Raw genomic sequence first — 23,172 nt, forward strand, 5'->3', positions numbered from 1 at the left:
GCTGCCTGCAGCCAATTATCTGAACCTCCTGTCTGGTGACCAAAAAAAAATACAAAAATCTGGGTCTTTAGGCAGATCTAGGAGCAGCTCGACCCCCTCATATCCATGCTCATCGTACAAGGCTGCAAACAAAAAACTGACCTTTGGTCATTGTCTTGGGGCGACTCGGCTGAGCTCCGCTTTGGAGTCAGGTGACAGAGCATCTGACCTTTTAGCGTGGAAATAATGACTTGTTCTAGTGCCAGGAGCTCGAAGGGTTACAGCAGGGTGCAAGACACTTCTGGCGACATGTGACAGTTTTTGGAGGATGGAGTTTGCACTCGGCACTTTGATAGTCCTGGAAAACCAAAGTGTGTGTGTGTGTGAGAGAGAGACAAGACACAAGAGACTAGCGCTGTGTATAAGTATGCCAGCCTGTGCATGTGCAGAAGGGAAATAAGTGTCAGACAGAAGGTGCGGAAAAGAGTCATTTGAACTTGTCAATATGTTACAGTGATGAAATGATGTGGTGAAGAAACTGGGTCATAGCATATTGACAACAGCAATTATCTGCAATGGTGCCACGACTTATGAGTGCCCCGACTTCATAATATTTCAACATACAAAACATCACTCGGCCGATTTGTTTGTATTTGTGTTTTTTTTTTTTTTGCCTTGACTTGCAAGCTTCGGGCTCTCCACTGCTCCAGTGAACAGTGAAATGGGCGGGGGGGGGGGGGGAATGATACAGTTAAGGTAGTGGAACTTCACTAACTAATCGTCTTACAACTGTGATTCCTGGCATTCTCGCTCAAGAAAGTTCACTTGCACTTTCTGTCACACAGCATAAACGTAGGTCAAATATTTTAGGTGTATTTGATTTCACCTGTCAATTAACCCTCAGTAAGGCTCCCAAGAAATTGAAACGGGAAGGTGATTTTGTGATTAAGAAATCCTGGAAAGTATGTCCGGCCTCTGCTGAGCTGTGATGAGGTAAGCCCTCGTCAGCTCCAGCTAAATGCAGGAGAGCAAGAGCGCGCTCGTGGAGCGCTTCAAGACACTCTCTAGGGAGGCCACGCCATTTAAAGGCACGGCATATTAAGGAACTACACTGTGTAGTTTTGGCTTAATTATACTTCATGAATCCAGTTTAGTTTTTTTAAAAGATATATTCTCTTTTACTATGTTATTATATTCTCCGTATTATTATAATACGGTGCTATTTTGCTTTATTTAAAAACAAACCAAGAAAAACGTGGTGGGTTTTGGGGGGGTCTGGAACAGATTAATGACATATCCATTCATTTCAATGAGTAAAGTTGATTTGAGATACCAGTGATTAGTGATAGCTGTAGCTCAGTGCGGGTATGGTCTATATATGGTCTATATACGTGCGTCATCATGGAATGAAAAAAAAAAAAACAGGTAAGTTAAGACATCACTGTATTTTAAATCGAGCCTTCATAGAATCATGTTAGCCAAAAAAAAAAAGTCATTTTCATTTGCCTCTGTGTCATTGCCATCTTAATACACTGAGGAGAGTTGGTGTGAGCCAGACAAGTAAACAGTGGCTCGAACATTCCCCGACCTGTACAGCAACTCACTGTGGCTTAATCATATTTTATGGCCCAGGGAGCAAAGCTTCGTGTCAGGTTGACTGCTGAGTGGCTCGCTTGTGTTTCCACAGAATACATAGGCGAGGTGACGGCTGCCAGGAGGATGGAGAGGTTAGAGGAGGTAAAGAGGAAGAGGAGAAGCTGCATAGATGATTCCGGGAGGAGGTGTGAAAGGTCAGTACAGTAAATCACAATGTGCGAGTGATGACAGGAGATTTCACAAGTAAATAAAACCCAACTTTGCATCCTTGGTGAATGGTTTGCATCCTAAAAACGAGGCTATGTCCAACTAGAATGACTTTTATGGTCGCTCTTTTCAAAATGTGATTTTCTGTAACAGTAAGGTAAGTACAGGGACTTAAAATTATTTAGCTACTAACTATCCACAGCCCACCTTATATATATATATATATATATATATATATATATATATATTTATTTTTTTTTGATATTTTGATCAAAACAAACTGAAAATGGCACTCGCTACGTATTTTAACTCGATGTGCCGTCAGATTGATTTTTAATGGCCTTAAGTAAATAGAGAAAAACAGTCTTATCCTCAAGAGAAAAGTTTCTCCTCCAAGTGTAGAGTGAAGGCAAGTGTGCACTCAGCTCTTAACCCCGCTCAGAAGAGGGTCAAACTCTTATCTGGCAGCCATGTGATATCCTTCATGACTCCACTTCTTCTGCTTCTTCTTTGAAAGTCTTCTTTTGAATTCTTCTTTTGAATTGTATTATTCCGATCAGTATGCGATGTATATAAGGTGCGAGAAAAAGCACAAATTACAACCTTTGTGTCACACTTTACAAGGCTTTGTCAGTGAGTTGAGGAAAGGAAACTTCACAAAAAATAAGAAGTCAGATGTCATTATTTATCATCTTAAGTCTTATTTATTTATGAAGCAGAAAGAGAATGAAATTCTCGGATGAATTCGTCCTGAATTATTTAATGTGAAATGGTTAATTCCATACAAAGCCTGGGAAGATCCCTCCTCTGTTCTGATAAATACTTTATCACTGCTCCTAAATCGAAAACAGGAGAACAATGGGGGTGGGGGGTTGGGGGGGGGGGACACTGTTTCTTGTTGTGCTGTGTTTTAAAAACCACTAGTTTAAGTGTTTTGAGTGCTAAACTTGACAGTTTTTTTTCTCTCCACAATATTTTAACCAGATGGAACTGCATTACAATACACCATTTAATACCAATTATGCCATCCGTATTGCATTGTTTATTTCTATCATGTCTAATTGTTTGTAGCGTGAAGTCACTGAAGTGGAAACACACCCCGCCAACAAGCGCGCCGAGCGGCACTCGCTTAAAATTACTTAAGTTTTATGAGGGATTCTACTGGCAGACTGTTGTCTCGAATTCCCAGGATGCCAAAGTCAAAAGATGCCTAATGAAAGGGGACGCATGGCTGATTGCAGCTATATCTGGAGCGCGGCTGGAAGTGGCATCGATTTAACAATTTAGCAGCACCCTCCTCTGTGTGTTTCCATTAGTCACGGCTGAATACAGTCCACTTCCCCCATTTCACTCCCTTGAATCCCCCCCCCCACACACACACACATAAACATACACACACATCCCTGGCCACGGAGCTATAGACCACCTTGTTTTAGACTATTTAGAAAATTTAGGAACGATACGGGTAAACTAAGGGCACGTGTAGCAGTATTCGCCTTTTATTCTTGTGACTCAGTGTGTGTGTGTGTGTGATGGTGAAAGTGCAAGTGAACAATAATGTACAATTTGCATTGCATTTAAATGGGGTCATAAGCATCTCAGTTGCTAGAACTGAATAAAAACGTGGATTGACGTTGATGGATTTCGGCTAAAATACCGAACACACTGATCCCATTACTAATCCAAATCTTGGCAAAGTGGGTCTTAAAAGATTTTTTTCTCATTCATTTATTTTCCGTGAATTAGCTTGTTAACTCCAAGAAAGTTGTGTAATGTATATAAATTTTATTAGAAGGCCCCTCAAATGTAGCCAAGTTAAGTAACTTCCATCCATCCATTTTCTGTTGCGCTTATCCTCACTCGGGTCGCGGGTGAGCTGGTGCCTTTCGCAGCTGACTTTGGGCGAAAGGTGGGGTACACCCTCGATTGGTTGCCGGCGAATCACAGGTTAAGTAACTTTCTGTTACTTATCCAAAGCCAAGGAGGTCGTCAATAAAGGGTTTGTATTTGCGGGGTTTCTTTAACTCTATTATACATGTATGTAATACATTACATCTCCAATTATCATTAATGTCTGCAGGATATTTTACTCCAGTACGTGAAACGTGATGTTTTGGGCACAGTTTACCTAAAATGTCATTTGCCTTTCCTCGCGCAGACTGTGCAACAAAGTGGTTTTCGAGGACTTCCACTATTTTGGCGTAAGAAGGTAACAGAAAGGACTGTTACTGTTGGAGAACAGTAAGATTTTCTTTAGTTGATTCGTGATGGACAAAGATTTTCCTTCTTTGAAAACATGTTGCACCTTCCAAGAAAATACTTTGTGTCGATGAAGACCTTTTCAGGATTCATGTTTTACAGTGAATCACTGGCAAATATTTAAGTTGGAGTAAGTGGTTTTAATAATCTCACGGCATTTAGGATATTGTGATAAGAATATGTGTCAAACTTTTATTTATGAACAATATCAACAAATGGCAACGATAGACTCTCCTATTACTGTCATATGGCCAAGGATCCTTTGGGACATTGAGGTGAGACATCTGCCTCCAAAATCTGTGTGCACGTTAGCGGTGATACACAACAATGTGGCTTTTGTGAAGACGCAATTGGTCACAACACCAAAATATAAACTTGACATCGCAAGTCCAGCAGCCTTTGAAAATGTCAGCGAGGGGTGGCCTACTACAATCTTACAAGTTCAAAAGGTTGTCCTCGTGTTCTGCTGCTTACAGCCTCCTCATTCAACCCTTTCCATGCCGCAGAAGCTTTTGACTGTTGGAATGGCGTGCCATGGAAAACTCCGTCCACCCACTCCCTGAGCGTGTCCACTGGTGATTCCTGCTTTCTGTCTGCTTTGGGTAGCGCCACGTTTGATGGAAAGCCAGGAGAGGATGAACTGGTCAACAGCATACAAGGTGGATACTCTGGCTCCAAGCTGGGATCCAGAGAGACAGCAGTGTGAGCAATTGACCAGATTTTGGGTTTGGTGTCTGTCTCGTGCACATCTGGCATTGAATAGAAGGTTGTGCTCTGGTCTTGAACCGGTGCGACTTTAGGGAAGTCCGAAGACAATCGCTCCGAGCTGTGCAGCGACTCTGGGTTGTACGCGAGGTGATCGTGTGGAATGTTGGAATTGACTGCATTGTCCTCCGGTATAAACTGTGGCTTTGGTTCACAGTCGGAAGCGTCGGACTCAAGGAGGTCGAAGTCTTCGAGATCGCTCTGAAGTTCGGCAGACTGTTGGTCTAAGGATCGGAATAATATTTAAGTTTGTATGAAAGGAGGTCAAATCAATTTAGGAGCACTTACCTGGATGGTCTTTGTCGCCTTTAAGTGACTTTTCTGCTTCGTCGCTGTCGTCATCACGAACTCTGTCATCCGAGCTTTTACAAGCTCGCGGCGACCACGTCACCTTGTTCTCCTTCTTCAGCCTCCTGCGGGCATTGGCAAACCATGTAGACACCTGATGAAGTAAAGGAATTGATGTCAGAAAATAGGGATTTTCATGATACCTTTGTCACTTGGCACTTTGACAGCTTGAGAACCTATTTGCACCTTTTTGAAAAGGTAAAAACTGTGGTTTTGGAGTCAAATAATTAGCTCTATGTGCATGAAACATTAATGTGGAATGTGCCTCGAAGGACAGATAGCCCTCTTACTTTATTTCTAATACTAAGAAAGGAAGTCGTAATGGACTATAGTGTCTGTGATTATTCAAAGGTGTGCTCACTTGTGTGAGGGTCATCCTGGTGATGATAGCCAGCATGATCTTCTCTCCTTTAGTGGGGTAAGGGTTCTTCTGGTGCTCCTGCAGCCATGCCTTCAGGGTGCCGGTCGTTTCTCGGGTAGCGTTCTTACGCCGTGAAGCTCCTTCCGAGGGGGAATAACTGAACAGGTGAAGAATCATTGGAGTCTGGCAGGCATAGCCCCTTTTTACACTTTTTTGGAAAAAAAATGGTGAAACTCGCCATTTTGCATTTATATATAAAACAAAACAAAAAAAAAGCGATTATAATGATTTTTATTTTGTTGATTGAGAGTAACAATGTAGTGTACAGTATGTGTGTCATGTTCAGACACTTCTTTTGGTACATATGCACAGTGTACAAGCGCTTTTTCACCAGTGTGCTATACATGCTCAGTTTTGAGCAGTGGTGAAGATGTGCACTGAATCGTTGCTAAGCATCGCTAATATTTTGGTTACTTTGTTTAGCTATACATACGTCGGGCAAAATATAACAAACGCCTCATGATGATGATACAAAGTTGCCCACTGACAAAGTAATAAACGTATCACACATTAAAAAATACTCTGACAGTGTAACTAAAACTGATTATCACTAACAGTCACACACAATGCTTGTAGGGAAAATTATTAGATTTGTTCCTAATGTTGTTCCTGTATGAGTGCAGTGCAACACATCCAATGCGATGCCTTATCTTACAAGTTTGAATAAAGCAAAAAAATAAACCAAAAAGTAAAATGCATACTTACCCATATCTGTCATAAGAATAATGGCCAAATGTATATTCATAAGGATAGTAGCCAGGCGTCTGAGATGTCCCCATGTGCGCAGATGCAGCTACACCTTTAGGTTGTAATGGTCCCTGCAATTGCAGTTAAAATATATTCAACATCAATGCAGAATCAAACTCTTAAATCCATTAATAGTGAATAGCACTCTTCTTTAGCCACTTTGAGATTTCTCACCATTTCCTTAAATTTAATAAAAGGCTTGCATTTTAAAATGAAAACTCAATGTGAAACTCACTCTGGAATAGAGAGGTGTGGCGTCACCGGTGCAGGTGTTATAGTAAGCTTGGCGCTTTGGGTACGGGCTGCAAACAGCGATGCCGCTGCCAGCCGAGGAGCGCAGCGCCGGGTGGGATGGAGGGGATGCCGGCTCCAGACAGCCAGCGAGGGGGGTCGTGGTCATCAGAAACTTCAGAAACAATTGGAAAAGCATTTGCATAGTCATTATTTTCATCCTCGTGCAAATTGGGATAATATCAACAGTTGTTTTTTTCTTTCTTTCTTTTTTCTGGATATCTACGCACTGTACCTGTGGTGGAGTGGAGTAGGAGTATCCCAGCTGAGAGTAAGCCATGGCGCAATTAAGATCGAAGCATAGGAATGCCTTCCAAAAGCATTTGTCCAAAAACGACTTCTACTTCTGACACTTGTCCAGACCTACATAGACTCTCTGACAAATTGCTTTACAAAATATAGAATTTGAGTACCGTCCAGTGCCTAATCCAAAGTTGTTCGCTGGCTTTTACGCACGGCACGCAGACAATTGCGCACCACTTTCATTTTTGAAACGGCGATAATTCGAGTTCAAAAAGTAATTTCCCTTGGCCCCCCGCGCTCTCTTGGACTGTCACAGCCTCGAGCGCGTCCCTGCTATCACGAGATCCACAGCGTGAGCGCATGAAGTGGGAGATCAAACCAAGAAGCCCTCCGCGCAACGCGCTTCCAATTTAAGGCGCGCCTCTGTGACGTCACCCCGGACTCGGCACGCGTCGTCCGGGGCTCATGTGAAGATGAAGAGACGTACTCCCCTAATTAATTAATTCTCTTTATTTCACCTCTGATTCGAGAATAAGGAACCACGCATGCAGGCTGTAGCCCTGGGCGTAATTAGAATGTCATCAATTCCCCTTTCGCAAATAAACACACACATACATTCCTTTGGCTCAGAAGAGGGGCGATGGTGGGAGGGGGGGGGGGGGCATGATGCCTTGACACCATATTGACACAAGATGATTGATGACTACAACCTGGCATTAGCATAATCGTTTTGCCCGATGTAGTTGAGATAATTCTTGTCACCATGGAAAAATCTCCCTGTCATCAACACATTCACGACTGGGGGGGGGGGGGGGTTCAAGTCCCCTATGTAAGCAAATTAATCGAAGAATAAACACCCAGCATTCCCTTGAGTAAGCACATTTACCAAGTGAATGACTTAATGATGCTTAATTAAGTTTGTATCCCTTTATTCACACTTGAATGCTTTTTACTCAATGGTGTAATATTCACTATGTGTCACAATTTCACATATAGATTGTTTTCTTCCCCAAGGTAAAAGAAATTGCCCTAATATTGATTTAGTTTTGTTAACTCTGACTCAGCGTCTTATGAGATACACAAGGAGAACACCTATAAGGAAACTTAATGTGGTATAAGGATGCAGAAGAACTAGTTACAAGTAGAATGGAGCGGAGGGACATGAAAGGGTAAAAGGCCAAAATATTCCCAGTGCAACCAGAGTAATACAGGAACAACAGAGCTGCATCACCAGAAAGCATCCTCGGCCCCACCGGAGGAAGGGGAGGGGGCGAGACTGCATCTGTGAACCTTCTCTTGATTGACATTCCATTTGTCCCGTGAAAGGTGCTCATATAGTGAACACGGACGAAATGTCTACAACGCTCATCTGTGCTCAAAGCTGGCGAATGAAGTTATCTCCATGCGCCACCGTCGCCCGTCTTCGCACAAAACATATGCCACTCAAAAACAATGGCAATTTGTTTAGGCAGTGACAATGAACATGAGTGGGTCCTCGGTTGCTTTTATGGGGAAAAGTTGTGAGTTCTTCCCCCGCCTTTATACAAAGGCTATTCAAAGCAAACATTTTATTCCTCTCTTTTTGAATATTCAAGGAGCTACTTATATATTAATATACGGTGTCTTTATAAATTTATGGAATTTCTCCAGTAAGTATATATATATATATATATATATATATATAAGTATATATATATTTCTTAAGGCCCTGCGTTTGTGATACCGTGATTACATCTTTCTGATCGTGCTCCCCTCACATCAATCATTCATTCAAAAAAAAAAAAAGCTCCATGAGAGAGAAGGACGGGGAAAACGGCATTCTTATTTTACCCTCCGTGTATCCCGCTCCAGCTATTATGCAGGAGGTGGGACAATGGGGTTAATGATAGAAGCATGTTAATGTGAGAGGAGGGCAGCAGCGAGGCAGTGTGCATGTTGTTTGCGAGAGAGGCCCAAACAACTCCAATCACAAGTTCCTTCAATCACAATGCGCCGCATTTGAATATTTCCTACCTTAAAGTCTGAGATCTATGCAATTTTAATCACTGTTTAACATGTAGAGGCTTTTTGGGCCTCTGTCTCATTCGGAGATTACTTACCTTGGAAATAAATCTGAGTGGGTGGGCCCAGAGACCAAAGAAGTGAGAACGCTTGTCTCATCATGGGTAAAGACAGTATTTTGGTTTGCTCGTGTGCAAGATCGCACCGATTTTTGCAAAACTTAGTGCAAAGCCAAACAAGACACTGATCTATTGCTAATCCACAATCCATCTTTCTAATCATTATGGAACTCTGATCAACAGATGACTTCTTATGCTTCAGTATTTTGCCACTATCACTTACTTTATGGAATACCACCACCTGCAGGGCTGGAGTGGAACATAGAGTGCAATTTAGGACAATTCCCAATTAAAACTAAGCTATGTTTTTTGTAAACTTTTAACAAAACAGTTTTACAAACTGCCTGACTACATTTTACTACTCTGCTGTTTCCTTCTCTCTTTAACTGAATGGCATTACTTTTGCCGTCAAGCTAGGTGAAAGGAATCTACGAACGTATCGTCACTGTTGGGCAGAAACCTTGTATGTCTAAATATGGTCAATTAAAAAAAAAGCACAAATTGCTAGTAATGGGAAATCCCCACATCTAATTTTTTTATTATTTTTTTTATTTTTTATACAAAGTATGAACCAATCTAAAAAGTTAAAAAGAGCTTGAGAGCAAATCTATTAACTCTCTGGGATACTTCAACTCTCTGAGAAGCGTTGTGTAACTCTGCCTCTTCTTAACTCCGCGGGAACCGGAACAATAAATAAGCAAATACTGTATGACAAAGGTAGTCACCCTCTGTACTTAAGTAGAAGTACTGATACTTGTGTAAGAAAAACTAGTAAAAGTAGAAGTACAGATTCAACTCTTGTGTTTAAGTAAAACAGTACAGAGTCTTAAATGTACTGAAGTGCAAACACAAAATATCCATTTTCATAACTTGGCACAATGTGCAAAAAAAAGAAACTGTCTTCATACAAAGTGGTTTAAGTTTAATCAAAACATCATGTTTTCATAGCTTTCCAAACATTGTGAGGAAAAAAAGAAAGATGCTAAATTAGCAAATGACAACTACTAGACGTGCACGGATACCGAAACCAGTATCAGTGGCGATAATGTACGTCAGTAAAACTGCTCCGATACCTTGAAGTCGATACCACTTCACCACAGTGACATTTACATGTAAGCCATGTGGCGATACTTTAAGGTAAACACGATTGACAACACGTTTGGTCGACTGCAAATTATGCAGAAAGAGATGGATGATGAACTACCCCAGGTGCCGGCAGAGATGGGTGCCCTGCAAGTTGCACCGGCGGGCCGGACGACATGCACCCTGTCGCCCGCTCCATTGCGTGCTAGTCAGATCCGGCCAAGCCAGCCACTCTCCCGTCACGAAGCCGCAGCTGTATTGCTCCACGCTTTTAGGTACCATACCATGACAGGTTGTACCCCAGCAGAATGGTAGCCCAAACAATTTCCAAAAATTGGGGCCACCTTCACAACTTTTCAGTTATAATGACACAATCTTACTCAAAAACTGTTGTTATGTTTTTAATTGATTGAATGCATCCTTTGTGATGTTAACAAGACAGAACAGATTCTGAGTGATGTGGGTTAATCTTTGAACATTTGGGAGTGAAGCGCATGGAGAGCAGGTTTAGGAATAGATAAACCATCAGTGACTGACTGAAGCTTCCTGGTGTTAAACAGCAAAACAGACTTGATGTGGTCCACAAAAACAATGTTGACCACTGATATCTACTGCTTCCTGCAGTTCTTGTCTAATAGGACGCTCATGGAAGCGGTGCAGCTGCTGAACTCTTGAGCGGGATACTATAAATGCCCCAGCTTTCCTCATCAATGATGTAGCACATGGGAACAGAGACAAGCTAACCCTCTTAGCCGCTTCGCAGTGTGTTATTGTGTGTATGTGTGAGAAAGACGAGAAGGGAGACAGACAGAGGCTGAGAGGGAGGTTTAGGCTACAGGCAGCTCTTAGGAGTGCGTACAGTTTGCGTTGAGCCCTGGGAGTGCAGTCGTATTCCTCCCGATCACTTCTACTTCATTACTTCTGCAGCGGACATACATTATTCAGCCCTTTAAGCCTCAGTCCACAGGGACCAATACAGCCATTAACAAACACTTAAATCCAGCATGAATCCTCCGATGATCCGCCGATGATCTATTAAGCTATAACTCGTTTGGGCTCATTTTGATATTCACTCTCACTATTTAACATGTTTATTTCTATTTGTTTGAATTCAAATTGTACCTTTGATGGTTGAACACAAAAGCCTCACATCCCACAATCGCAATTTAACTGGCACATTTCTGTGAAATTTTATTTTGAGAGTTTCCAATTGTTTTATTAATATTATGAATTCAAACTACGCACTTTTGTATTCTCCATGTTGCACAACAAACAAATGCACACTACACATACAGGCATGCAAGGACAGATAGATGTCAGTAATGCGGCGCCCACACACTGACTGCGCCCCTCAGCTAAACTGATTTTGTTTTCTTAAGGAATTGGAAATGTTTGTAGATACCCTAATACTTGCTGTAATTTATACACTCACTGGACATTTTTATTGATGCTGTACTGGCCCATAGTGATAGCTGTTTCTAATATTATGCAGCATGTGTGGCGCATGGTGGTCCTTCATACTGACAGTTGCTGGCCTCTCTACTTTGGATGACTAGTTGTACTTAGAGCTCAAGTGCCACCTTGTGGTAGTTAGAGATAATACAAAACAACTCAGTTTATGTGTGTGCGTTAGCCTCAGGCAGCAGTGGGCTCAATTTGCGGTTGTTATTGACCGGGAGGTAAAGAGGTCACGCTTAATTTTGTGAGCAGGCGAGCACTAAACAGTGGGTCCACTTGTCTCAACGCATGGATGTGGTTGCAGATTTCATGTTGCACGTGTGAGAGGACCTCCCAGGGCTCGAGGCCACCCAGTGTTGACTTTTGAAAGGGACAAAATCTCTTGACTATTACAGCACGTATTCCTTCTTCAGCGATCATCTGTTTGTCACACTTCCCACTTTACACCGCTGAGCATCACATCTCCCACGAGCCTCGTACTGTGCGCCGTGCCTCATCGTGTGCCATCAAACACGACTCCACAAAGTATTGATCCACACCAAATGCTTTAAAACCCAGGCGACTGACGGGGTTGAATGTGTGCGATTCAGTGCCTCTTTCTGTAGAGCTGGCACTCTCCCGCGAGAGGAACGCGGCAATCATTGCTTCAGATTGGCCCGGTGGGAACAGGACCGCTAGTTTTCTGTGTCCACTCCAATCACTTCAGTAATGGAGAGGCGGCTAAGCATCTGTGACAGTGGGAAACCAGATCTCTGCTTCCCACCCCCCTCTGTCTGTGTGCGAGTGTGTGTCTCGCAGATAAACAGTTGGCAGGTTGTACCCCTGTGCGTGTGCATGAAAGCACACACGCGCACACATTCACACACACCCAGAGTCATGTGAGTCCTCATTCATCTGCCCAAGTCATTTAGGCTAATAGAGCTTAATGGAGTATATTAACCCCTGTCTATCTTAGAAACACACACACACATACACTGATGTGTGTCCATGTGTATGTCTGTGAGGGAGAGAGAGAGAGATTGACGGTGTGTGCCTTTCATGTGTAATTACACCGTGGATTTATGTGACCCTTGAGTTATCGGTAGCGAAGACTAGACTTCTCATGTTGCCCTCTAGACATCAGCAAAAAACAAAACAAAACCGTATACATATATATTTTTTTCATTTACACGATTCAGCACGGGGGTCAAACTAAAGGCCCGGCGTCCAGATCCGGCACGCGACATCATTTTATGTGGCCCACTAAAGCAAATAAATCCACTTTATGTGAAACATCACGTGACCAAAGCCACAAAACAGGTAAGCGGACTTCCTTTGTATGCTGTGATAACTAGCAAAACTATGGGTTGACGACGACATTGTTTCAACCTGAACTTGCTGAAATGTTGTTTTCTTTTTGGCTAGTGTCTTTGTACAAAAGTTAAATACATGTATCATTTGTTTATACAAATAAGATATGGTACCGTATATGTAAACATGAATGGAATATTCTATATTGTTATCTTGAAAGTAAAAGCATTGGATCTTCACAGATTGAATTGAATAGAACTTAAGTTGCAAATCTTTTGCTTGCAATAAGTGCATCAAGTCAGTGACCCATGACACCAAACTTTTCTTTTGTGATTCTTTTCCAGGCTTTCACCTCAGTCTCTTTCAGTTCTCGCTTTTTTTTTTTCAACCTCCCTTTTAGCAGGTAAAATACATTCTCTATATGGTTTAAGTCTGGAGATTGACCAGTCTTAAACTTTTCTCTTCTTGCTCCTGATGAATGCTCTGTTGTTTTTGGGAGTGTGCGTCAGGCCAATATCTTGTTGCACGGTGGTGCAATCAATTTTGTTGCGTCTTTCTTTAAATTGGCAGACAAAATTATATTATTATTATTATACAATTCTGTGGACGTCTACGTTCATCTTGCTGCTGGCAAAATGACGTTCATCAATGAAGATTTGTGAGCCCCCAAGCTGAGTTTGTTATAGATCATGGACAGATCCCTTCTTTCCGAAAACAATTACAACTTTTTCCCAGAAGGTTTTTTCGACTCACCTCTGTATTTTTCAGCAAAGTTCCAGATATTTCCGTTAGATTTCTTCGACACACTGAGGATGAAAATGCACCGCATTGCAGTTGAATTTTTGAAATTGTGTCTGTCATCTGATTTATCGGTCTCGCTCAAGCAATGCTTAAAAAAAACTGCTGCAAGACTCCTCATCCCCAATCTGGACTCTCCCAGAATTGCACGAGGCTATGTTGCTTCAAACATGCAGTAGATGAATATTGTTCCCAACCGGCTGAAAAGAGCCAACAGTCCGAAAACTAAAGCACAAACCCTCCCCTTTTCCTAATGTGCTTCTTTCCTCAGATTACGGCCTTGAATGGCTACACATCCACAGAAAAGACTTATCACACCCTCCCTTTCATAGTATTTGCTGTGTGTATTTCCCCTGTATATTAGGTATTGACTAATTGTCTGCAAGGTACTCGCAGCTGCAAGCTAACAAAAAGCTCAGGCTAAGAAGCATCAGCCTGTAAACTTGTGCATTGTGGAACTTGTTGAATTACCCATGAGTTGTGATACTTTGCCTTTGTGCTAAACGCTTAATTCCGCTAATCCCTACGGAGGAACAGTGAATGGCGCAAATTCCCTATGATATCTCATCTAGGCTAAACATTTGCTCACTTATGTATACACATGAATACGCTGGGTACAGAAATGATTCTTTTGACGACATTACAACAGATTTAACCCAGTGCACTGCTTATCCTGCAATGACGTTGGATTCATTGCGTCGGCGAGGCGCATTTACATTTGAAATTGCAGCTCGATCAAACATGATTATTTTTAAGTTGGCAGTTTCCGATTGGAAAATTGTACTTGCTCGCATACTAATCTCAGTAAAATGCCCGCGATATTAACTGTTATGTTTATTATCTCTTCTCCAGAACCTTTTGACATTGTGTTAGCTTTTTCTTCTCCTCGTCCCTGGAGGTCAACCTCTGTAGAACCTATTTGGCAATCAAACACAGTCCCTCCCAACCCCCGTTTCTCTCCTTTCTCTACACACAGCTCCTTAGCCCTCTTTCTCTTCACGACTCCCCTTCGTGGCGCCTCATCCCGCAGTCATTCTCCACCCCTGCCCGTGCCTTTCCGTGGGGCTGGCCCTCTCAGCAGGGCTATAGAGCCCTAACTTGTCTACATTTACCCCCCGGGTTGGCTGACCAATGAGGCCATTGCGCCGAGAGTCCCTCCTTTTAGCCCTGCGCCATTCTCCCCGAGTCAGCTCATGCTCTCTGTTTTCACGACCTCTGACCCCAGGCCATGGCAACAGTGGCAGGAATGTCAGGAGTGATTGGCAGGATAAAGAACGCGGCCCCTCTCTCCTGCACAAGCGGATTTGAGACACTTTGAGGGGCGAACAATGGCAGATTTGGGCTTGATTGGATCACAGATGAGCTGATGACTGTCAAAAGAGCACGTCGTCTTTACATAAGCCTGATTATCTCCTCAGCGGCGAGGAGAGGAAAGGTGGTGGCGCTTAATGGGTGGGGGCATACCAGGGAGCTCACGCCCATGCCGAGTGCCTCTAAAGGGGATAGAGCATCACACGAGGGTTAGTCTTTAGGGCCCGGGCCCCTCTTATCCACTGGGGTCCTTTAACAAATCTATTCAAGGGACTACGGGGGCCCTCATACATGTGGCTATAGTTGGCCGAGGGCGGGAGAGCGAGGCGGCCGACGCACGGAGGCCATCATTGTTCGCTCCATGACCGTCCCATCAGCGCAGACAGAAAGGAAACAAGGGAAAGATACAGACAGAGAGGGAGATGCTGACAGAAAAGAGCAGTGGGACAGGAGAATCAAAGACAAATCCCTTCTATAATCTGCCTCTTTAATAGGGATTAGAATTCACCAAAGAGCCTATGTACGAATACTAAAGCGCCAATGAAGACTTTATTCACACTGAGAGTTTGAGGGGCTCACACAGACCCCCGAAAACTCCACAGAGAATGGTTGCATCCCAGTGTGCATTGGTGTTTTGTTTTTTTTTTTTTAGTTTTTTTTTTCCTCCCACTTCTAGTTCTTCCCAGCCTGCACCAGTTCTGAAAAGTTTCGGCGCAGGTTGGATGAGAAACAACTGCCATGTAGTGTGAACTTGAGGAAGTTTCTAGCAGCTCCAGCCAGGAAATGCTCATCAAATATGGGATCTGCTCACTTTTTTTTTTTTTTGTATTTTCCCTCCTTTCATAGCGCAACTTGTTTTTTGACATGCTGTGTAAACGATGAAAGGCCTATCTGATGTCATTTTCAGCGCCATCATGCAACCGCTCACTGATATTCAAGTTTGAAAGAATAACATATTGTTTGGGTTCTTGGAAGGACAGTCGCTCGATCTGGCTGGTATGAAACTGGCTGGTATGAAACGCAGGGATAAAAAAAATAAAATAAAGGGAGGCGCGTAAAAGAGAGAGAGGGAAAGAGAGCAGCTAATATTCTCCTCAGCGGTGCCGATGGCAGTCTGTCAGATTTGGCAGAGGAAGTGAAAACGGCCTCAAGTGTCTGGCTTCCTTCCATGTTGTTCTCAGATCAGTGACAGCTCTCGCTGCACCATGTCTCTCCTGCATTTCTCTCTCTTTCTCTCTCTCCGTTGCTCTCTACAGCGAGTGTGTGCGGTTTATTATCACTTGTTCTGATCCAATTTCTCATTCTGCAAGGAATGATTGGATCTATAAAACCAACATAAATGTCATCCTCTTTATGCACCATTTAAATCTTGTTTGGTGTTTGCTTATACAGAAGCATGCATTCATTTGCACTAATAAATGTTTTTCATTATATGAACATATTTGCTATTTTTATTAAACTATATAGTCATTATTTTCCAAAATGTGGTATGTGAACCATCCAATGATCCACCACTGCAAAATAGTGTATAATATATATAGCGATAAAGAAGCCAATTTTAAATGTAGCAATGGCAAAAAAAATTAATACATTTGCTGTGTGTAACATTTCAAGCCGCAAGATTGTAATTAACAACAGGAAACATGCCATTTGTTCAATGAATTAGTAAGCAAGAGCTAAAGAAGACAAACCATAATTAAAGCATGTGCAATTAAAAAAAAAAAAAAAAAAAAAACATCTTTATGTAATAGCATGACAAAGTCAACATTGTGGATGTGACCAGGCTATAATATTATTAATCAGTTTATTTGAAAGGGGACAATATTATACCGACCAGTGATTTTCAAAGTGCGATATGCGTACCATTAGTAAGAATGAGTAAGAATCACTTCATTGAATACAAATATCATTTACATGATTTACAATATGAAATACAATTAAACATATTAGAATGAAGCTTGTAGCTATGCAAACAGCCTGTTTAAACTTGTTTTAATCCAGTACCATAAATGTTCTACTTTTTATGTACAGTACTTGTATTTACTTTTCAAGTGCAGTAGATGTTTAAGTACAGTTCAGTTGTATTGAACTTTTAAGTACAGTTATTATACATGGGATTTTAAGCCTTACGTGCTGTTTATTTTCAAACATTCGAGTGCAATTTCCATACAACCTTCATGTGCAATACATTCTAATTGAATCATAACTTAAGTTACTGTTTTCCTGTCTTTTTCTTTGTGTTAATATTCAAACTGTTTACAACGGTACTGTGTCTTACAAAAATATACTTTTTAGGAATATAGCCTCTGCCACATTTTGATGAACACTTAGGCCTGCTATGTTACTGTATTTTAATGTTGGTCGTTATAAGTGGCACTTGGAGAGCAAAGTAATCTTTGGAGGTTGTACTTAGTGTTAAAAAGTTTGAGAGTCACTGTTATCCACAAATACCATCGAAGTGACAGAGATGCTCTTGTCATCACTACAAATCAGTGTGTCATCAAAAGGATTCTGATTTAAAAAGGAATATTGACTACGACACATTTTTGCAGACGGTTAGGATTAAATGAGCCGTTACAGTTTTATAAATCACATTTTTGCTACTGACAAGCGTATATACATACGAGTTTGATCTATCTTGGAGCTATGAAATTATTTCCTGGCACCCGTATAGCACGGCTGCATTAATTGAAGTTGATGCGCGCTAAAAACAGCAGGTAGCCCAACCTCAAGTGTTCTTGGCACAGGTTTCTCATTTGATACAACTGTCCAAAGATTGATTTATAGAATGAGGTAGTTTCAAAGGTAGAACAAAGCAGTCTTAATGTAAGAGGCAAGACACTCAATCTGAACATTTGAACAGATGAAATGAATGCTGTAAAGTTGTCACAGTATGTTGTGATGTTTGATCGCTGACTGTTGATATCCCCCGCCCCCTTTTTTTTTTCTCCCAAAGACAGCTACTATTGTTTCATTTTTAGGAGATCAGTAAAATTTGATTTGCATCATTGAATAGTTTGGCAGTACAAGTTCAATTGTGCCCCACCTTGTGTCAGAGTGAGGGGGCAGCAGCGAGTCACACCTCCATGAAGCTCATTCGGTGAGTGCATCATGTCTCCTCAAAGATTCTGCATTCAGTTTTTACTGATCTGGGCATTGTTTCATTTGGCATTTTCTTGATCAAGACATAAAAATATATCCTTATTGTTGCAGTCTTATCTGACTTTTTTTTTTTTTTTTTTTTAAACTAAATACAGCCTTACATATCATTCATCCATTTTCTTTCGCTTAGCCGGGGTCGGGTGGCTGGGACAGCAGCCTAAGTAGGGAGGCCCGGACTTCCCTCTCCCGAGCCACTTCGTCCAGCTTTTTCCAGGAGGTTCCCAAGGTGTTCTCAGGCCAGCCGGTGAACATGTACTGTAGTCTCTCCAGCGTGTGCTGGATCATCCCCAGGGCCTCCTTTTACCTCACTAGGGAGGCGTCCAGGCGCCATCCTAAGCCACCTCATCTGGCTCCTCTCGATGCGGAGTAACAGCCGCTCTACTCTGAGCCCCTCCTGGATGACTAAGCTTCTCACCTTTATCTCTATGGGAGAGCCCATGCAGAGGTAACTCATTTCAGCCACTTGTGTCTGTATACCTTATATATGTCGAAAAATACCAAATTATATAATACCTACTTTCACAAAGTTGTTTTTCTTCTGTGAAACCCATCAGACATGAGACAATGGCTGGTTTCCACTTCACAAACGTGACAAACGCACAATTCTGTGGTCATGTAAGAGGGGCTACAAGGGACCCTCGGAGCAGGGGGGGGACACATGCAGTTACCCCAATCATGAGCCTTGCACCAATCCAAGTAGGAGCCACAGCTTTTAAAGCTCGACAGCTCTAAGACCCCCTACCTTTCTCTATCTTTCTCTCCACCCCCGCTATTCGAGGCCCTTGAACGTCAAAGACGAGTTGGAGTGACACACAACCCACCAGGCCTCCGCCAACCCCCCGAGCTGCTTCGCCCCCCCACTGGCCGCTGGCCTTTCCTGCCTTCTGATCCATATTTCAGAGATATAGCAGCGGTGCCACCGAGGGGGCGTAATCCAACATTAAAGCTTAAAAAGGGGCCTTGCTGAAAGCACAGGCGCAGGTCCACGAGGTCCTGGAAATCTTCTATTTCAATTTCCGTCGTGTTTGCTGGGACTTCCAAGTCGCTGGCATAAGCCTTTGAATTATGGCGAGAGTACATCTTTTCAGGACTTTTCTTGCAAGAAGGGGTCACCGCCAGATGGCTTTGTTGGCAAACAAAATGTGAAGCGAACAAAATACTAGACAACTGTGATCAACAATCATCGGGCAAATGCTGCAAATATGTTAATTGTATTAAAACATACAGTATTCTTATGGGCATTAGTCCTTCTAAGTTTCACTTCTTGGATTAAAAAAAAAAAAAAAAAGGGAACATTTTAAATTGAATCAACACCACTATGAAACGTTTCAATAAATATAATTGTTTTGGTAGATTATTACCACCTCTCACACGCACACACACACACGCACACACACACACACACACACACACACACACACACACACCCCTTCAAATTAGACCAAGCCATGTTTTCAATAATAAATGACTATAATGACATTTATTTAGTTTCCGAAAAATATATTCTTTAAAGACAAATTCATATCCTGTATTTACATTTTTTCAAAAGAAACAGTAAGAGAGTAAAGGAACACGTAAATGAGAGGTACAGGCAAATCAGTGACAAGAAAACATCTCTTTTACATGTATTGGCTAAACGGTAACACTCTAACAGGTTGCCCTGCCAAAAATAGTCTTTGTTAAATTGTTCTCAGTTAAATAAAATTCTTTTTTGTTGTTGTTGGTTAGTGTTTTCATAATGTTGATGTGAGAGCTCGCTGTGTTCCTGTGCCATGGTGAGGTCTGTTGAAGAAGAAAAAAAAAAAAAAAAAAAAAAGAAGGAAATATAAGAATTACAAGTGACATTTCCTCAACTGCAAATTTGCAAATATACAATTACAAGAAACTTGGTTCAATTATGTTTCTCCCATTTTTAAAAAAAAAATCAATCAATCAATCAATCAATAAATCAAAATTCTAAAATCCTCCTATTTTTGTCCCGTTAATAATTTATGTTAATTCCTGCAAATTAAAGAGGACAACACACTCGCAATGTTGTTCAAAGCCTTTCGCCCTCTGCTACATTCCTGCTATCAGCGGTTTCTTTGACATGCATTGACTGCATTCACTCAGGGGAGGCGTGAATAAATGGCTGCAGATTATTTAAATGACCCGGGTTGGAGATAGCTCCGAGGCCCAGCAGGACGCATCAGCCTGCTGCCCGACGAGGCGTTACAGTGGCCTCTCGATCACATGATTTATGTGCCTCCGTGCCCAGTCAGGTGTAACAGTGTTTACCTCTGCTCGAGGGTTCATCTGGCAGGAGACTTGTGGCAAGAAATTGAACGTGGTGGCGTCATAATGTAGTTAAAAATGCATGGCGTTTACCTGTCAGTGATGAGCTGGAATGGAGACTTGAGTGAATCCGGTCTGTGGTCACTATCTTCATCTGTAAAACAACAAAATGCGTTCAGATGTTTTGGGAATTTAGCGCGATGTGGTTGTAATTCATGTCCAGTCATCGTACCGTCTCTTTTTGGACTAAAGCTTCCAGACGAGTCTCCGTCACTGTCGTCTTCTGTCCCCGAAGTCCCGTGTCCGGGTCGTGCGTCGTGACGCGCGGGGGGCAGCGGGGCCGCGCAGTGGCAGGTGCCCGGCCTGCGCCCCTCCGAGGAGCGACCTCATGTTCAGCAGCGAGTTGGCGTTGAGAAAAGCCGCGTTGGCCCAGCTGTGCAGTTTGCCGATCTGGCATGTGTATATCCCAGGACCCGGGAGCAGCGCCGGGTGTCCGGCGGACGCCAAAGCCGGGTGGTGCGCAAGTGCAGCGTGGGGAGGTTTGTGCGAGCTGTCCGGCGCCGTGGCGGTCTCAGCCAGGGACCAGATTTTGGGTTTACTCTGCGGTGGTCTCTGGCACTCCTGTCTGCCGGGGGAGCGATCCACGAGTTTGACAACAGGCTGGGAAAGACTCCTGGTGCTCTCTGAGCTCCGAGGCTCCGTCGAGGCCTCTCTGCGGGCCACGTCCGCCTCCCTCTCCCCCTTCCTGCAGCCCTGCTCCGCTGCGGCGCGCGGCTCCTCCGGTCTTTCAATATCGACCGTTTCCAAGTCGATCTCCTCGTCTTCGTCGTCGTCGCTGCCGTTCTTGCCTTGCTCGTCCTCGTTGTCGCTGCTGAAGATGCGTCCGTCACGGTCCTCGGCGCTGCGGCCCCACGTCACCTTGTTCTCCTTCTTTAGACGCCTGCGTGCGTTTGCAAACCATGTGGACACCTGCAACACGGAAACACGTTTGAGCCGGCTAATCTAAGAGTTTTGCAATTCATTTCATTGATTGGTGTTTCAATTTGGCCTGCTATACAAAATAATGTGCACCTTGAGGAGCATCTGTTTAAATGAAAAAGGTTGTCGTGTTGCTTTGCCTTTTAGTCACTAAGAGATCATTTTTCACTTTTGAAAAAATGTCCCATACCTGTGTGAGTGTCATCCTCGTAATGATAGCAAGCATGATCTTTTCCCCTTTAGTGGGGTAAGGGTTTTTCTGGTGCTCCTGCAGCCAGGCCTTCAGGGTGCTGGTCGTCTCTCGTGTGGCGGTTTTGGCCCTCGACGGGTCTCCGTAGGGATACTGTCCGTACGGGTAGAAACCTTGAGCGGCGTGAACGGGTAAAGAGCCCGGGTGGGAACCGGGGCCGTCCTTTAACTCGTACTGGGAGCCCTGAAATTGGAAGAACGGAGTGACAACTTTTGGGCAAAAATAAATATATGTATTCAAGTTAGGCAAACGACTTAATATAGTGTGTAAATAATTTTCAGATGAATTGCAAAAAAAAAAAAAAAAAATGTTGTTAAAGGTGCCCAGATTATTATTTGTTTTCAATTACACTGTTGCAGCTTTGAATGAAAAAAATGTGTCAATGCATTATTGCAATATTTGATAAGACACTTTTTGTCTGTTGTGTAATGATTGGTTTTGTTCTGGTAATGTCACGCATATGATATACAGTCATTGTTTTAAATTGTTTTCAAATCAATTTGTAAAATTTAGATGCCTTTTTTTTTTGCAATTACAAATTTACATTTAAACATGAAAATGCGTTCATCTACTTCGTGCTCAATCAATCTTACACACTCTGCTAGTATCATATCATATCATATCATATCATGTCATATCATATGTTCATCGTATGTGATAAGTTATGTAACAAGTCTTACCATTTGGGAGATGAGGGCGAGGTCTGGTGCTCCGCTATACGGCAGAAAGGCACTGTAGTTGGGGGCCGCCCATGGGTTGCCGTACATCCCCAGCATGGAGCCGACAGCAGCGGCTGTAGCAGACGAGGTGACGCCACTTTCGCTGCTTCCTTCCCGGCTAGAGGCCGGTCGTTCGCCCGCGTACACCTCGTGGGCGGCGTTGAGGAACTGGGGGTACCCCAGCTGAGGGAAAGCCATGTCCAGTAAAATCTCTCCCAAAAGTCGGCAAGAGGAGGCAGCGGGAGGGGTGGGGGCGGGGGGGGGTGGGGGAAGAAAATTCCCAAATAGATAATGGAAGAAGCTCAAAATAAAAGCGGTCTAAATCACCAGAGTCCTCTGTTTGGAAACTGTCAAGCTTCCACTTTCACGCTTCTAACACTCCGAGTATAGCCCCACTTTGGCACGTCGAGTGCGGAGTGATGCGCGCGTTTGGCCGCAGGAGCTTTCTGGATGTGGAGCTGACTGACTGATTGGCAGCCTACTTAAGCTCCAAGCTCCTCCTATGCCCAGGGCAGGCGATTAGTGCATTGGTTAGCCCAGGTCGTGGGTGGCTTGTGGTGTGTGCGCTCGTGCGTAGCTTTGTGTGTGTGTCTGTGCCTGGTCTATTTTTTTATTCTTTTTTTAATTTTTTTTTTACAATCTACAATATGGTCATAGAGAAGAGGACCCTGTGAAGTGTGTGTGTTACATTTGCCTTTTTATTAGTGGTGTGAGAAATACACCACCTGTCATTGTCATTATTGCTCGTGCTCATCATGTTCAACTAGAAATCACATGCAAGAAATGTATCAGTTAAATGCGCCAAATAAAATGAGCAACAATTAAGAATTTGCATGAGTTAAGTGGAACAATTGGCACCTTTACCGCATATTT

General features: G+C 42.9%; 2 protein-coding genes across 2 annotated transcripts; both read right to left on the bottom strand.

Annotated features, from left to right (window-relative positions):
* Positions 1-4,272: 4,272 nt before the first annotated feature.
* Positions 4,273-7,212, bottom strand: irx4b (iroquois homeobox 4b). Its single transcript, XM_061665070.1, has 6 exons — positions 6,849-7,212; positions 6,558-6,728; positions 6,281-6,393; positions 5,516-5,672; positions 5,095-5,248; positions 4,273-5,030 (listed from the first exon to the last, which is right to left on the bottom strand). The coding sequence occupies exons 1-6, from the start codon at positions 6,891-6,893 to the stop codon at positions 4,468-4,470; spliced, it is 1,203 nt and encodes a 400-aa protein (XP_061521054.1). The 5' UTR covers positions 6,894-7,212; the 3' UTR covers positions 4,273-4,467.
* Positions 7,213-19,791: 12,579 nt separating this feature from the next.
* Positions 19,792-22,497, bottom strand: irx1b (iroquois homeobox 1b). Its single transcript, XM_061664941.1, is given in 6 exon segments — positions 19,792-19,860; positions 20,446-20,506; positions 20,585-20,681; positions 20,683-21,321; positions 21,521-21,763; positions 22,261-22,497. Coding segments are annotated over 6 exon segments (1,326 nt in total). The 3' UTR covers positions 19,792-19,811.
* Between the last annotated feature and the right edge of the window lie 675 nt (positions 22,498-23,172).

The sequence above is a fragment of the Phycodurus eques genome, chromosome 20 (assembly GCF_024500275.1).
Source record: "Phycodurus eques isolate BA_2022a chromosome 20, UOR_Pequ_1.1, whole genome shotgun sequence".
Lineage (NCBI taxonomy): Eukaryota > Metazoa > Chordata > Actinopteri > Syngnathiformes > Syngnathidae > Phycodurus > Phycodurus eques.